Below are 16,224 nucleotides of genomic sequence, written 5' to 3' on the forward strand. Positions count from 1 at the left end.
TCCGCTAAGTTATAGTCCACGGTTAGTTGATCCAAAAACACAAGCCTGTTACCAAATTTTATTCTTAAATCCCGTTTTCACAACCCTTAGGGTCTGCAAAAAAAAGGCAAAATCTTTGCTTCCCGATTCAAGAAGATAGCGATCGCTTATTGGTAGGTAAGCTGGTGCGGCGGCGTGTATTTTCACCTGAGTGCTTGGCGTTCTTTTGGGTTGTATTGTAAACAATGAGTATGCCCGTTTACGGGTAGTGTTAATGAATCACATGGCCAGTAGTGAGTGAAGTTAAATGTCTTCAGAGCAAAAATAAAAAGGATTTTTTAAGTGTCAAAAAGAGATTGACCCTGATCTCAGTTCATCGCCTATTGGATATTTAAGGAGTTACTTGGATGCAACAATATTGGTGGTTCAACTGTATATTCCTAATTTTTCTATTAAGAGGTATTATTACTTGTTCAAATTGAAGGTCTATGGGCAAACACCCGATAATCTCGGCTTCGACCGACTGGAAAGATACCTAATGCTGATTAGAGGGGGGGGGGCAGTTATAGCATAAAAAAGTTTGCTGATATCAAAAGTATGCCATTATATTTTGGTAAGTTCTAATTGAGGGGATACTTGCTCTTTTGGAAAGTAGCTGAGTTTCATTCACCTATCTCCGATACCTTCCAGGATAGCAAGAAACCCTTCAAATATAACTTTACAAGCTGTTTTATGCTATAGCTGGTATATGGTTTGCTATAATTATAACATACGGTAATCCGTGAGTTTCATTCACCTTCCTTAACTGCTTCCCAAGATAGACAAAGGCCCCTCAACGGGAGTTTTGCATACTTTTTGTTTATTCTTCGCGAACAGTTGGTTAATAAAATCAAATAAAGCCACTTAAAAAAAGGAATTAAAATCTTTTGCATGGCCTGCCACTTAGGGGAGCAGGGACGTAGGGGCCAATGCATAATTCATGTTTGAGAGTCAAGAACAAAGCTTAGACTAGGAGAATTGATGAAGTCGTTATGTAATTTACGTGGATTGATTGTTTAATTGAGCCACTGCGCATGAGTCACTTGCCCTTCTAAAATTCTTTAATTTTCTTTGAAAAACTTCTCTGGTGGAAAAAAGTTTTTTAAATTAATCTCACAACTAAGTTAGGAGTGAGACTATGAAGTCAAAGACATCCACCTAAACATTTATTTGGACTCTCGGTTCATTTCCAAGAACTATATTCTCATAGGACAATTTTCTTCCAAGTCTAGGAGATGCCAGTGTCCTAGAGGGAAGAAAGGCACATGGACCTACCTTTGTAGGTCTGAATTTGGGCTACACATCCATTCCAAAAATCCAGTTGACCCACTCGGAAATGTATCCACATAGCTCAACGTTTTTTTTTCAATTTAGCGATAGGTCAATATATGCAATTTTATTTGATGTTGAGATTTTGCATTTTTAAAGATTTTTTTTTTATGTGCTTATACAAAGTGGATTGATTCTTGGCAATCTTCTAAGAAAAATAAACATGGAAAGAGTAGAAATAAAACCTTTATCTAGGTCATGGCATCCGTTGGCCTTCTTTTGACATTTTTTTTTAATTCCACATGTTTGTAGAGCGGAGCTTGAAGTCCCTACAATAGGGTTTTCTTATGTGCTAAATCTCATGTCATGATTTTGCAAGAAACATTGGATATATAGGTTGAATTTTTTATGAGCAAATTCTTCAAGATAACAATAATGACATACCCGTCAGACTCTTTATTTACTTGACAAAGTTGAACATATTTTGTGCGAAAATTTAAATGTCAGAAGTAAAACCTATACTTGATGCTATACGTCATGCTGATTTCTTTAGTTGTGCCACCCAAGTTAAACACAGGTCCTTTTGTTAAGTTGTTGTGTTTATTTAAATTAAGAGCAAAAATTAATTGAAAAAAAAGTTTTTCTTACAGAACTAAAGAGCGAAATGAAACCATAAAACGAGTTGTCTTGCTGATTCTCCATATATTAAAAAATAGCACAAATAAACCGACTCGTGCTATTTTCCAATGCCTGTAGAATTCTAAAAACAAGCGTTTTACTGAAAACTGAGCTTCATTGAGGTTTTGCAGAGAACTATAATCCTGTAATAAAAGTTGTCGATATCTTGGTTCTCTGAAAGACAGTAAGGAGACTTATAAATTAGTTTTTGTTTTATTCAGGGTAGTCGTAGATTTTTTTCGATCAAACAGTTCGTGGTAACGAACTGTAGTAAGGAGCGACCCGGCTCAATAGTAACAAAAACTCTAAAAAACGGAATTTTAATACCAACAGTTACATCAGAAGAATCGCATTTTAATGCTGATTTTAAATATAGAAGTTTCATCAAGTTTAGTTTAACCCATCAAAAGTTACGAGTCTGAGAAAATTTGCCTTATTTTAGAAAATAAAGGTAAACATCCTCTTAAAGTCATAGAAACTTAAAGAAAATCACAGGATCAGATTCAGGGTATCAGAGAACCCTATTGTGAAAATCTCAAGCTCCTATCTACAAAAATGTGGAATTTTGCCAGAAGCCAGATCACGGATTCGTGTTTTTTTTCTTGTTTTTTTTTTCTTTTTTTCCCAGGGGTGAACATATCAACCCAGTTGTCCTAGAATGTCACAAGACGGCTCATTCTAACGGAAATTAAAAGTTCTAGTGCCCTTTTTAAGTGACCAAAAAATTGGAGGGCACCTAGGCCCCCTCCCACGCCTATTTTTTCCCCAAAGTCATCAAATCAAAATTTTGAGATAGCCATTTTTTTCAACATAGTCGAAAAACCTAATAACTATGTCTTTGGGGACGGCTTAATCCCCCACAGTCCCCAGGGGAGGGGCTGCAAGTTACAAACTTGGACCATTGTTTACATACAGTAATGGTTACTGGGAAGTGTGAATACGTTTTCAGGGTCACTCTTTCTTGGTGGGGGGATTTGGAGGGAGGCGGCTACGTGGGAGGATCTTTTCACGGAGGAATTTATCATGAGAGAAGAGAGTCTCTATAAAGGGGGTGCAGGATTTTCTAGCATTATTGAAACACAAAAAAAGAGAAAATAAATGAAAAAAGTTTTTTCAACTGGAAGTATAGAGCAGCATTAAAACTTAAAACGAACATAAATTATTACGTATATAAGGGGGTTCGTCTCCTCCTCAGTGCCTCGCTCTTTATTCTAAAGTATTTTTAGTAATTTCAATTATTTATTCTACGGCCTTTGTGATTCAGGGGGTCAATTTTGAAGAATTAGGATAAAATTCAAGCTTTAGTGTAAAAAGCAAGGTACGAGGTGGTGAACCCCCCTCATATACGTAATAAAAATATACAAATATAGAAGTTCGTTACGTAAATTAATTCGCAAGTTACGTATATTTATTACTAATAAAAACGTTCCTAAAAAAACAAAAGGTTCTAGTTGCCTTTTTAAGTAACCAAAAATTGAAGGGCAACTAGGCCTCCTCCCCCATTCCCTATTTTACCAAAATTGTCCGATCAAAATTATGAGAAAGCCATTTAGCCAAAAAAAAAATAATCAAGTTTCGTTTTAATTATTCATGTACGCTGAGCCAAAATCAAAACGTCATTAATTCAAAAAACATTCAGAAATTAAATAAAAAAAATAATTTTTTCCAACTGAAAGTAAGGAGCGATTAAAACTTAGGTTTAAAATGAACAGAAATTATTCCGTATATGAAAGGGGTTGTCCCCTCCTCGACACATCGCTCTTTACGCTAAAGTTTATTATTGTTTTAAAAAGTAGAGTTGTGAGAAAGAGTCAAACTTTAGCGTAAAGAGCGAGGCGCCGAGGAGGGAACAACCCGTTTCATATACGGAATGATTTCTGTTCGTTTTAAGTTTTATTGTCGCTCCTTATTTTCAGTTGAAAAAATGTGTTTTCAGTAAAGCGCTGGTTTTTAGAATTTTACATATTTTGAAAAATGTTGCGAGTCAGTTTATTTGAGCTAGTTTTGTAAATATATCTTCTGGAATCGCCAGAGCAATAATCCTTATTTGTTTGAAGCTTCAAGTTTGCTCTTTTTTCCATAAAAGAATTTTGTTTTTTAAGATTTTATTTCTCTTGGTTTCTCTCTGATCTAAAATTATTCAAATATTGGCATGTTAATAAATTCTGAGGGATAGCTTTAGGTCTAATGAGTACTCCTTTGAAATCACCCTGAAAATTAAATTCTTTTGGTGTAAATATTATCATCAAAATTGCATTCAGCGCTCTTTATTCACAGCTCCTTACCCCAAAAAAAGAAAAAAAGAAAGAAAATGCGTGGTGCAAATTTTTGAAGCATTGATGAAAGCCCATTCACAGCAAGATTTTTCCAATACAGGGATTTAGCGAACGCTGATTTGAGCCAATCAGGTGTTTCACATGATTTTCTGTTTGGCTGAAAAATTCTATGAATTATTCTAATTGGCAATAAACTAGCAATATTACTCAATATCAGTAAAACCTCATTGTGAACGGGCCTTTATTGATATGTAAGAGAATCATGTTGTCGCGATTAAAGTAGGAAGCAAGGTTAATATTTAGCTCAATTTTTGGATCAGGAGTTTAGTCCCTCCCCCTCATATAGATCATTTTTTATGCTATTTACCAAGGAAAATAACAAAGGCTCCGGGGTAACATGGCATCGAATTGGAAAGTAAAACTCTCCAAGAAATAAATTATCTAGATGATTTGAAAGTCCTAAGCGAAATGAATGAATTTCTTGAAGTTCAGAGAGTCAGGGTTATTGTTAAATTGCTATAAATCTTCAAAAGACTAGGATACTAGATGCAATCGTAATGATAGTGGTTAATTTTGGCGCTTAAGTGTTGTTACTTTGAAAGGTTGAGGTAAATTTGTTATATGTTTCTAATGGAATCAGCCAAGGATAGTTTTAGGTTCTCTTTTTAACAGTAGGCCAAAACTGAAAAATGAGCTAAACGAATAATATGGTCCGATTCTACTTTCTAAGCAAATAATAAAAGGAAAATTAAGACGTATAGGTCATCTACACGGATGAAGGATGATGCGTTGCCCAATATCCTGCTTTTTAGTAACCCTTCTGTGATCAAACGAAATGCTAGACCTCTTCGAACAGGGTGGGAATAGGTCAATAAGAAGGTGTTCAGAGGAAATAAGAGCTTTGTGAGAGGAAATAAAGAGTGGACCTCTGAAGAGATCGGGTGGAGAAGGAGCGTATATAGCTATTTTAGCATCTCACTTGGTGATGCGATGAGATGTGAATAATAGTAGTAGTTCCCCCTCCCTTATAAACCATTTCCTGCTGACCTAAAGGATGTGGCTATTTGTACTCAAGGCCTGCACAATTCAACGATCATAAATTTGATTATAAAAAAAAATGCTGATTCTAGACTTGTCTAACATATTTTTACCTTAAATAATTGATATGGCCACTACTGTCATACTAAAATGTGAGAGCTGACACATTTTATGTGGTTTACTACACAATCTTGATCATTGTCTAATTATACGACGGTTTAAGTAACGGTAACGACCTCAGTGCGTCTCTTAATTTTGTGTTTATTTTGGCTGCGAAGTGATTGATAAACCAATGGAAACTGGCAGCGTAGGCATTCTTTTGAAGGATGATCTAAAAATTCAAAAATTACTTTACAATAGCCATAAGTACCCTCTTAAGTAATTTCTAATGGTGCTATAATTCATTCCCCCCCCCCCCGGATGAATGAATACTAAGCCCAATATATACATTCCTACTATATTTTATAATAGTGTTACTCTTCTCTCTGCTTGAACTTCGTTTACTTTGCAAAATATTAGGGTTTGCCGTTTGCTATTTCAAAGAATTTTTTTGCACACGAAGCAAACTTGTTGATCAAGCAGTTCGTTGTAACGAACTGCAAGTAAGGAGCGATACGGCTCAATAGTTACCGGAACAGTAAGAAACAAAGTTTTGATAATAAAAGATGCATCAAAAGAATCAAATTTTGATGCTTATTCAAAACATATAAATTTCATGAAGTTTCATGTTACCCATCAAAAGTTACGAGCCTGAGAAAATTTGACTAATTTTTGAAAGGGGAGGGGAACCCCTAAGAAATCAAGTGAACGTAATGAAAATAACCCCATGAGTTTCAGAATATTAGAGAACTTCGCTGTAGAGGTTTCAAGCTCCTATAAACACAAATATGGAATTCTAAATTTTTTTTCCCGAACCAAGATCACGGATGCGTGTTTATTGATTTTTTTTCTGCGTTCTTTTTTTTGTTTCCCTCAGGGGTGATCGTATTTAACCAGTGATCCTAGAAGACCGGGACAGGGCTCATTTGATGGGAAATCAAAAGTTCTAGCGCCCTTTTTAAGTGACCAAAAATATTAGAGGGCAGCTAGCCCCCTCCCACCCCCTTTTTATCGAGAATTGTCTTACCAAAATTTTGAGATAGCCATTTTCTTCAGCATGGTCGAAAGATCTAACAACTTTGTTTTAGGGGATGACTTGATCCCCCACATCCCTCCCGGGGGAAAGGCTGCTAGTTATGAACGTTGCCCGTTGTTTACATATACGATTGGCTATTAGGGAGTATAAAGATGTTTTTTTGTGGGGGGGGGGAGGATTTCCGGTGGGGGTGCTTACGTAGGAGAATCTTTCCATAGAGGATTTTCTAAGGGAGGGAATTTTTCATGGGGGGGGGCTGGATTTCCGAGCATTAATTAAAAACTATCAGAAATTAAATATAAAACAGGTTTTTCTCACCTGAAAGCAGGGAGCAACATTAAAACTTGAAATAAACAGAAAAAATTACATATATCAGGGAGTCTTCCCCCTCCTCAGTACCTCCCTCTTTACGCTAAAGGGTTTTTTGAATTTATAAAAAGTTTATTATTCTAATTAAACGGTCTTTGTGTATCAGGAGTCATTCTTAAATAAGTTGAACAAAAAGTCAATTTGAACAAAATCAAACAGTTCGTGGTAACGAACTGTAGTAAGGAGCGACCCGGCTCAATAGTAACCAAAACTCTAAAAAATGGAATTTTGATACCAATAGCTATATCAAAAGAATCGAATTTTAATGCTGGTTTTAAATATATAAGTTTCATCAAGTTTAGTCTTACCCATCAAAAGTTACGAGCCTGAGAAAATTTGCGTTATTTTAGAAAATAGGGGGAAACACCCCCTAAAAGTCATAGAATATTAACGAAAATCACACCATCAGATTCAGCGTATCAGAAAACCCTATTGTAGAAGTTTCGAGCTCCTATCTACAAAAATGTGGAATTTTGCATTTTTTGCCAGAAGGCAGATCACGGATGCGTGTTTATTTGTTTTTTTGTTTTGTTTTTTTCCCCAGGGGTGATCGTATCGACCCAGTTGTCCTAGAATGTTGCAAGAGGGCTCATTCTAACGGAAATGAAAAGTTCTAGTGCCCTTTTTAAGTGACCAAAAAAATTGGAGGGCACCTAGGCCCCCTCCCACGCTAATTATTTTCCCAAAGTCAACGGATCAAAATTCTGAGATAGCCATTTTATTCAACGTAGTCGAAAAACCTTATAACTATGTCTTTGGGGACGACTTACTCCCCCACAGTCCCCGTGGGAGGGGCAACAAGTTACAAACTTTGACCTGTGCTTACATATAGTAATGGTTATTGGGAAGTATACAGGCGTTTTCAGGAGGATTTTTTTGGTTGGGGGGAGGGGTTGAGAAGAGGGGGATATGCTGGAGGAACTTTCCATCGAGAATTTGTCATGGGAGAAGAAAACTTTCATGAAGGGAGAGCAGGACTTACTAGCATTATTTAAAAAAAAATTAAAAAATAAATGTGAAAAAGCTTTTTCAGCTGGAAGTAAGGAACAGCAATAAAACTTAAAACAAACAGAAATTATTACCCATATAAGGGGCTCACCTCCTTATGATACCTAGCTCTTTACGCTAAAGTATTTTTAGTAATTTCAACTATTTATTCTACGGCTTTTGTGATTCAGGGGTCATTCTTAATGAATTGGGATAAAATTTAAGCTTTAGTGTAAAGAGCGAGGTACTGACGATGGGGCGAATCCCCTCATATATGTAATAAAAACATGAGAATACAAAAGTTCTTTACGTAAGCTAATTTATAAGTTACGTAAATCTTTTACCAATAAAAAGATTCGTAAAAAATTAAAAGTTCTAGTTGCCTTTTTAATTAACCAAAAAATCGGAGGGTAACTAGGCTTCGCCCCCGCTCTTTTTTCTCAAAATCATTCGATCAAAATTATGAGAAAGCCATTTAGCCCCCCCCCCCAAAAAAAAAATATGCAAATTTCGTTTTGATTATTCCTCTGCGGAGAGCCAAAATCAAAACATGCATTGATTCAAAAACATTCAGAAATTAAATAAAAAAAACGAGTTTTTTTAACTGAAAGTAAGGAGCGACATTAAAACTTAAAACGCACAGAAATTACTTCGTATATGAAAGAGGCTGCTTCCTCATCAACGCCCCGCTCTTTACGCTAAAGTTTTTTACTGTTTTAAAAAGAAGAATTGAGAGAAAGAGTCAAACTTTAGCGTAAAGAGCGGGACGTTGATGAGGAAGCAGCCTCTTTCATATACGAAGTAATTTATGTGCGTTTTAAGTTTTAATGTCGCTCCTTACTTTCAGTTAAAAAAACTCGTTTTTTTTATTTAATAGCGTAAAGAACGAGGTACTGAGGAGGGGGATACCTTCTGATATACGTAATATTTTCTGTTCGTTTTAATTTTTAATGTTGCTCCTTACTTTCCGTTAAAAAAGTTTTTTTTTTTAATTTAATTTCTAAACGTTTTTGAATCAGTGCATGTTTTGATGTTGGCTCTCCGCTGAGGAATAATTAAAATGAAATTTTTTTTTTTTTTGGCTAAATGGCTTTCTCATAATTGTGATCGAATGATTTTGAGAAAAAAAGGGAGCTGGGGAGGAAGCCTTGCTGCCCTCCGATTTTTTGGTTACTTAAAAAGTAACCAAAAATTTTAATTATAATAAATTAAAAAATAAAATTAGCTTACGTAACAAACTTTTGTATTCTCATGTTTTTATTACATATATGAGGGGGTTCACCCCATCGTCAGTACCTCGCTCTTTACATTAAAGCTTTAATTTTGTCCCACTTCATTAAGAATGACCCCTGAATCACAAAAGCCGTAGAATAAATAGTTGAAATTACTAAAAATACTTTAGCGTAAAGAGCGAAGTATTAGGAGGAGGTGAGCCCCTCATATGCGTAATAATTTCTGTTCGTTTTAAGTTTTAAAGCTGCTCCTTACTTCCAGTTGACAAAACTTCATTTTTTTTATTTTTTCATGTTTTTTTTAAATAATGCCAGAAAATCCCGCGCTCCCTTCATAGAAATTTTTTCCCACATGACAAATTCCTCAATGGAAAGTTCCCCAACATATCCCCCTCTTCTCAACCCCTCCACCCAACTAAAAAATACCCCTGAAAACGTCTGTACACTTCCCAATAGCCATTACTATATGTAAGCACTGGTCAAAGTTTTTAACTTGCAGCCCCTCCCACGGGGACTGTGGGGGAGTAAGTGGTCCCCAATGACATAGAAGGTTTTTCGACTACGCTGAATAAGATGGCTATCTCAGAATTTTGATCCGTTGATTGTGGGAAAATAATTAGTGTTGGAGGGGGCCTACGTGCCCTCCATTTTTTTGGTCACTTAAAAAGGGCACTAGAACTTTTCGTTTCGGTTAGAATGAACCCTCTCGCAACATTCTAGGACCACTGGGTTGATACGATCACCCCTGGGGAAAAAACAAACAAACAAATAAACACGCATCCGTGATCTGGCTTCTGGCACAAAATACAGAATTCCACATTTTTGTAGATAGGAGCTTGAAACTTCTACAATAGGCTTCTCTGATACGCTGAATCTGATGGTGAGATTTTCCTTAAGATTCTATGACTTTTAGGGGTAGTTTTCCCCTATTTTCTAAAATAGGGGAAATTTTCTCTGGCTCGTAACTTTTGATGGGCTAAACTTGATGAAACTTATATATTTAAAATTGGCCTTAAAATGCGATTCCTTTGATGTAGCTATTGGTATCAAAATTCCATTTTTTAGAGCTTTGGTAACTATTGAGTCGGGTCACTCCTTACTACAGTTCGTTACCACGAACTGTTTGATCCAAGCAAGAAAGTATTGGATATGTTTCCGAATAGTGTAACCTTCACGTAGCTTTTGTTCTTCTGATTTAATATAGTTTAATCAAAGTGGTATATGTACATATGAATCTTGGTGGCCCTATACCCCACGCAGCAATATCGAATAGTGTGGATCCTATACTCCAAACAGTCATGATGAAAACTGTGGGCCCTAAACACCAAGCCATCATAATGAGTATTGGAGGTCCTATGGCCAAAGCCGTCATAATGGATAGCCTACTGCGGGCCCTATGTCGCAAGCCGTCACAGTAGAGTTGTCATAATAGATCCAAAGGATCCTATTGTTGATTTCAAGTCAACTAGTGACTTTTTTTCTATTAAATTTTGCGTGAACTTTGGAGGGATAGATAGATTCCAAAGGTCGGAAAAAACAGTTTTGGTTTAAAAGTTAGACAGTTTTTATGCATAATTTATTTTTATATTTTTTTTTGTACAAATTGGATAGAGACAACAAAACTAGCGATGCATATAATATAGTATATGTAACGAAACTATATCACTAATATAGACATACATTATTCATTATATTTTTCGTAAAATCCATCTTCTTGTGAAAATTTCGAATTTTCAGCAATTCGAGATATCACACGTCAGAAAGACAATTTGAACACAATGAACTATTCAGTTCATTGTGTATGTGAAGGAAAAACTTTTTATGCCCTTAGGCCTCCAAAACTCGATGCATCAAACAGTTCACGGTTACGAACTGCAAGTAAGGAGTGATGCGGCTCAATAGTAACAGAAACTCTAAAAAGCAGAGTTTTGGTAACAATAGATACATCAACTGGATTTATTTTTTGTGCTTATTCGAAACACATACAGCTCATCAAGTTACGGGCCAATAAAAAGTCACTTAACTGAAAAAAAACCCTATTGTAGGAATTTCAAACTCCTGTATACAAAAATGTAGAATTTTGAATTTTCGGCCAGAAGAGAGATCATGGTAACCAGAATGATCAATTGTAACCGAAAGTCTAAAAAACAAAATTTTGCTATCAATACGTATCACAAAAGAACCGCCAAATTATGCTGATTCCAAATACATAAGATTCGCTGTTTAGTGTTATCCAGCAATGGTTAAGAGCCTGAGAAAATTTGCCTCATTTTTGAAAAAGAGGAGAAACACCCTCTAAAAGTCAAGGACATCGTCGTGGAAATATCAGAGAAGCCTACTGTAGATGTTACAATCTCCCATGTTTAAAAATGTGGAAATTTGCTTCTTTGTCAAAAGAAAGATTACGAATGCGTGTTTTTTTTCTCTCACCAATGGGTGATTTTGTCAAACCAATTGTCCTAAATTATCTCGAAAGGGCTCACTCGAATGGAAATTAAAAGTTCTTTTGAAGTGACCAAAAAGTTTGGACGGCATCAAGCCCCCCTCCCGCGCCGCTTTTTTTTTACTAAAGTCGTTTGATTAAAATTTTGAGATAGCCATATTGTTCACCATTGTTGAAAGGTTCTATATCTATGTCTTTCGAAATAACATGACCTCCACAGCCCCCGGGGTATGGTCTTTAAACTATCAAACTTGGCCATTGTTTTTGTTGGCTATAGTATTTGTTATTGGGAAGCATGCATACATTTTTCGGCTGGGGGAGGGGAGGATGAGTTTTCTGTTGGGGTTATTTTTCACGGGGAGAGTTTTCCATGGGATGAACGTTTCTGGGAAGTGAACTTTCCAGGGGAAATTTTACACTGAGGAATTTGCTAAAACTTTGTACGAAATTTTTTTTATTTGTCTTACCTCCTCTTTGATGACTCAATTTTACATGTGGAGACGCTAATGGTAATTGTCGGGGGTAAATTTTCACCGGGATTAAATGGTCTAGAGGATGTTCCCGTGGAGGGGGAGCCAGATTTCCCGGTATTATTTAAAAACGACTGGAAATTAAATAAAAAAAAACAAGTTTTTTTCAACTGAACGTAAGAAGCAACATTAAAACTTAAAACGGACAGAAACTATTACGTTTATGAAGGGTTTACCCCCTTCTTAATACCTCACTCTTTACGCTGAAGTTTGACATTTTGTTTCAATTCTTTAAGAATGACTCCTGAAACACATGGATCGTTTAATTAGAACAATAAAAAGCTTTTTAAAAATGCTAAGAAACTCTAGCATGAAGAGAGAGGTATTGAGAAGTGGGTACCCTCCTCCCATATACGTACTAATTTCTGTTCGTTTTAAGTTTAATGTCGCTCCTAACTTTGGTCAAAAAATTGTTTTTTATTTAATCCATTTGAAATGTCATTACTTTTTATGGTGCATTTCAGGGTGCAAACATTTTGACAAGGACTGCTGTAACGCAGATCGGTTCTACAAAAGCTTTTTGATATTTGGTTAGCTGTACCTTTTCGATTATTATTAGAAAGAAAATGGGACGATAGCCTTAACTCAGTGTCAACTTATTGCCAATGTTTTGATAGTAGCCGACTCAAGAGATCCCTTTTAGTGCACTAGGGCAGAACCTCTTCTGTTGGGCTCAGAAGAGGCAACTTATAAGAAATAATAAAGAAACTTGCATATGGGATTTTTCAGCGGATGGGTGCTGAGGAATTCTAATTGCCTCGTGTCTTGATAGGAACTACATTTCAGTTTTTTTTTCAAAAGCTATCAAAATCTAATCCTATCAAATCCCAGTTTAATATATATGAGATTTTAGCGTCAATACACTTGATTGAATCTCAACTTTTATCGATCATAAGCATATCACAGGTAATACTCACGAACATGAGGGTCAATATAATCTTCAAACATATAACAAGTAATATGACAAGCATGAGGGCCAATTTAAAATAACAACGCTAAATAACTTTTAAAACAATTCAATTTGACCTAACCCTTCAGCCGTCCAAACTTAAAAAAGCTCATATACTTTAAAAGTCGATTTCCGAATTAGATATATTACTAAATTCATCTCAAATAGTCAAATCGAGTGATATCTGCAAGAACATCCTAATAAAATCCTCTGCAAAGATTTTTCTGGCAAAAACAGGTATCCCAAAGCATTTTGCCCCGTTTGCCAAAATTGAAAAATCGACATTTAGCAGTGGCAGCGAACTTTGGCATGTATTTTCATTGTATAATCTTTACATTATACAATGTAAAATTATATTACATTTTTTGTGTTTTTACATTTGGACGGCCGCCATACTCAAGTATAGGCTATAGATCGACACCAAATAGTATGGTTAAACTGGCCTCTTAACTGTTCATGTGCTGGTAATACCCTCAACTTTACCTCAGGCCCTGAGTGGTATTAGGAAATATGACAATACGGAGGGGGGAGGGTAAATGCTACCAGGAGCTTTTTGTTACAGATATTTAAACGGGAACATTTTTCACATTTTTTGAATCTCTTCTTATTTCCAAGGGGAGGCCCCTGCTCGTTTCCATGCCCCAGACTGAATATATTGTAATTATTAGCGACCCGGATAGATTCAGTTATAGAGCTAGAATTGGGGTTGCTTAAGTTTTATGTTCCAATTTTCCGTTAAAGGCATGACCAGGTGACTAGCTTTGGCTGAAATTACACACTATTCTTTGAATGGTTTGAAGATCATTGCCTAAGTTTGTGATTTGGGAGTATGCTACATGGTGGATTCACATTAACTAATGTATGTTTATGTCTTTTAGTTTTTATTTTCTGGAAAGATGATGCAAGCGGGAATTCCTCCACCATACCGTCAACCTCCAGTTCCTCTGGGATCGTCTGAGTTCAATGAGCCTCAGCTTCCAGGTGCAGTCACTGAGGGGTATGCTCAAGAAAGCCTTCGAGCTTATTCAACCAAATTTCCCGTAAGTTCTATAAGATACGTGTAACATTTTATCAAAAAAAATCTTTTGCCAATAAGCTTTTCTCGGTGTCTTCTTGTCTTATGTACTTATAATGAACTATATCAATTCTTTATATAAATTTTCTAAGAATTATGCCTCCGTATATTCACAGCGCTGTCTCATATTTTCCATGGGATATGTAAACTGTTCCACAGTTGCCAGTCCGTAACTTGGAAGCCTTTCATTCAACCTGCAATTACTTTTGTATAACTAGTGCCCTACTAGCTGAAGAGATAAAACGGAAAAAAAGATGTCGTCGATGTAAAATATCGTAGTTCAAGCTGCGTATATTGTACTATTCCTATGAAGACTACTGTTATTATATATTCCTCTGAGGATCCCTAACTGGAGGGAATGATTTGGAAATATTTCATTAGATTTAAGGTGCATTTGCATGTAAATTTACAACGGCTTACATTTATCAATGACGACTTTGCAAGGATTTGGAAATTTCGTTTTGGTTGACGGTTTGGTTATACTGTTCGGTCCTAGGTAATTGGATAGATAAGCAAGGTCACGACCTCGTTCAAGTGCTCGTTTATCTCAATTGTTGGATTAGGAAGACAGTTCTTTTTTCTTCTTTTCTCTCCCTTTTTTCTAACCAAGTAATTACCTCTAACATATTATATTAGTATTATATTATATAGTTCTTTATTTACATAAAGAACTATATCGATTCTTTATTTAAATCTTTCAAGTCTATCTTGTCTAGTCTTGTCTGTCTAGTCTGTCTTTAATTAAAATCCTTTTTTTATCTGACTCTAATTCTAGGAGTTATGGGCTATTTTATTTTTTACAATGGGCCGTGATTGTCTCTTGATTGTCTCTTACTATCAGACCAAATTTTGTGGAGTTATGGGCTATTTTATTTTTTACTATGGGACGTTATCGTCTCTTACTAGGTTGCTAGCTACCGTTGCAACCCCGATGAGAAGCAATATGTTCTTGCTTACTTCTCTTGGAGATCAAAAACAAAAAATTTTTCTTTTTTGTAAATATCTCTTCTTTTCTTGCCAAAATATAAACTAGAAGTAGCTATCTAAAAAACAAAACAAAAAACAAGGCAACAAAATGTTTACTATAGACCAACATTGCTTAATTGTAGCTAAATCAATAATTTTCAAAAGATTCTCTCAATTTCTTGAAAACCTTGCTGAGTTTGCTTCCTTCGAAATGAGACTTCAAGATATCTTTAAAGACATAATTAATTTCAATGTGCAATTAACCCTAAACTTAGATATTTTGCAAGTTATGGTGCGAAGCAATACATTTACTTTTGTTGTTGTCGTTCTTTTCTTCTTCTTTTTTCTTTTCATTTTTGTTATCGTGATCAGCAGCCTGTAAACTGGTAACGGTAAAAGATGGATGTTTGGAACATTTCTCCAGTACGGAGATCGTGAAACAGTGAGGAAAAGTTTTTATGAAGTTTGCGTTATTTCCGGAACTTCTTCTTAAAGAAAAAAATAGAAATTGTTCTCTTCTAGCGTACTAACCATTGTGAACACGAAGCAAAACAAGAATTTAATAACTAAAAGAATATACTGCCTAGGAGGCATACAATGTTGGATTCATGTACTATAGAACTTGGAAGAATGTTTTCGAGATCGAAAAAATTGTATATCACTTCGAGGTTTGTCGGGAAAAATTCTAGGTCAATCTGGAAAAAAATCAGATTTTTTTCTTGTTATTGAGATTTATTGTTTGATCTGTCCGACATTTCGAATCTGTGTAAAGGCAGGACGCTGAAGCAGACTTAATGAAGTCCAACAACTACCAAACTCATAGATAGGGGAATTGGTGGAGGTTTCCTAAATCTTGTTACTAGCATATCTACCAAAGAGGGTAGGGGAAGGGTTCCAAACAACCAAACTTAAAGGAAATTAAACCTGTTTTCTAGATATACCTCCGGGCTTTCCAGATCTTATTCAACTTTTGAGGATGGGGGCCCTCAAATTCTTGCCATCAGGATATATAATAATAGAGGTTGTCAATCTCAGTGATGAAAGTATCATTAAGTATCTGAACTGCATTTTTGATTCGGTTTCTGGTGGGGGAGGACAAAATTCTTGTCATTGGGACATTGGTCGGAAAGGAATATGTGCTTGTGTGCTAGTTATGTATTTCGAGGATCAGTTTCTGATCCATCATTTTTTAGGTGAGGGGCCCCAAATTCTTATTATCTGTGCATCTAGAAGAACCCTAATGTAAAAAATAATTTTAG

The 16,224-nt window shown here is 35.7% G+C and overlaps 1 protein-coding gene across 5 annotated transcripts in view; it reads left to right on the forward strand.

The window, feature by feature from the left end:
* Positions 1-211: 211 nt before the first annotated feature.
* The window catches only part of LOC136029356 (uncharacterized), an 83,705-nt gene continuing 67,692 nt past the window's right edge, over positions 212-16,224 (forward strand). For 2 of the 5 annotated variants that reach the window (XM_065707663.1, XM_065707665.1), the window contains exons 1-2: positions 255-438; positions 13,803-13,964. In XM_065707663.1, coding sequence (XP_065563735.1) covers positions 13,821-13,964 — 144 coding nt within the window. In that variant the 5' untranslated portion in view covers positions 255-438; positions 13,803-13,820. Of the gene's footprint in view, positions 439-13,802; positions 13,965-16,224 lie in introns of all 5 variants that reach the window. The other 3 variants (XM_065707662.1, XM_065707661.1, XM_065707664.1) reach the window with 3 other exon arrangements.

The sequence above is a fragment of the Artemia franciscana genome, chromosome 7, assembly GCF_032884065.1.
Source record: "Artemia franciscana chromosome 7, ASM3288406v1, whole genome shotgun sequence".
NCBI lineage: Eukaryota > Metazoa > Arthropoda > Branchiopoda > Anostraca > Artemiidae > Artemia > Artemia franciscana.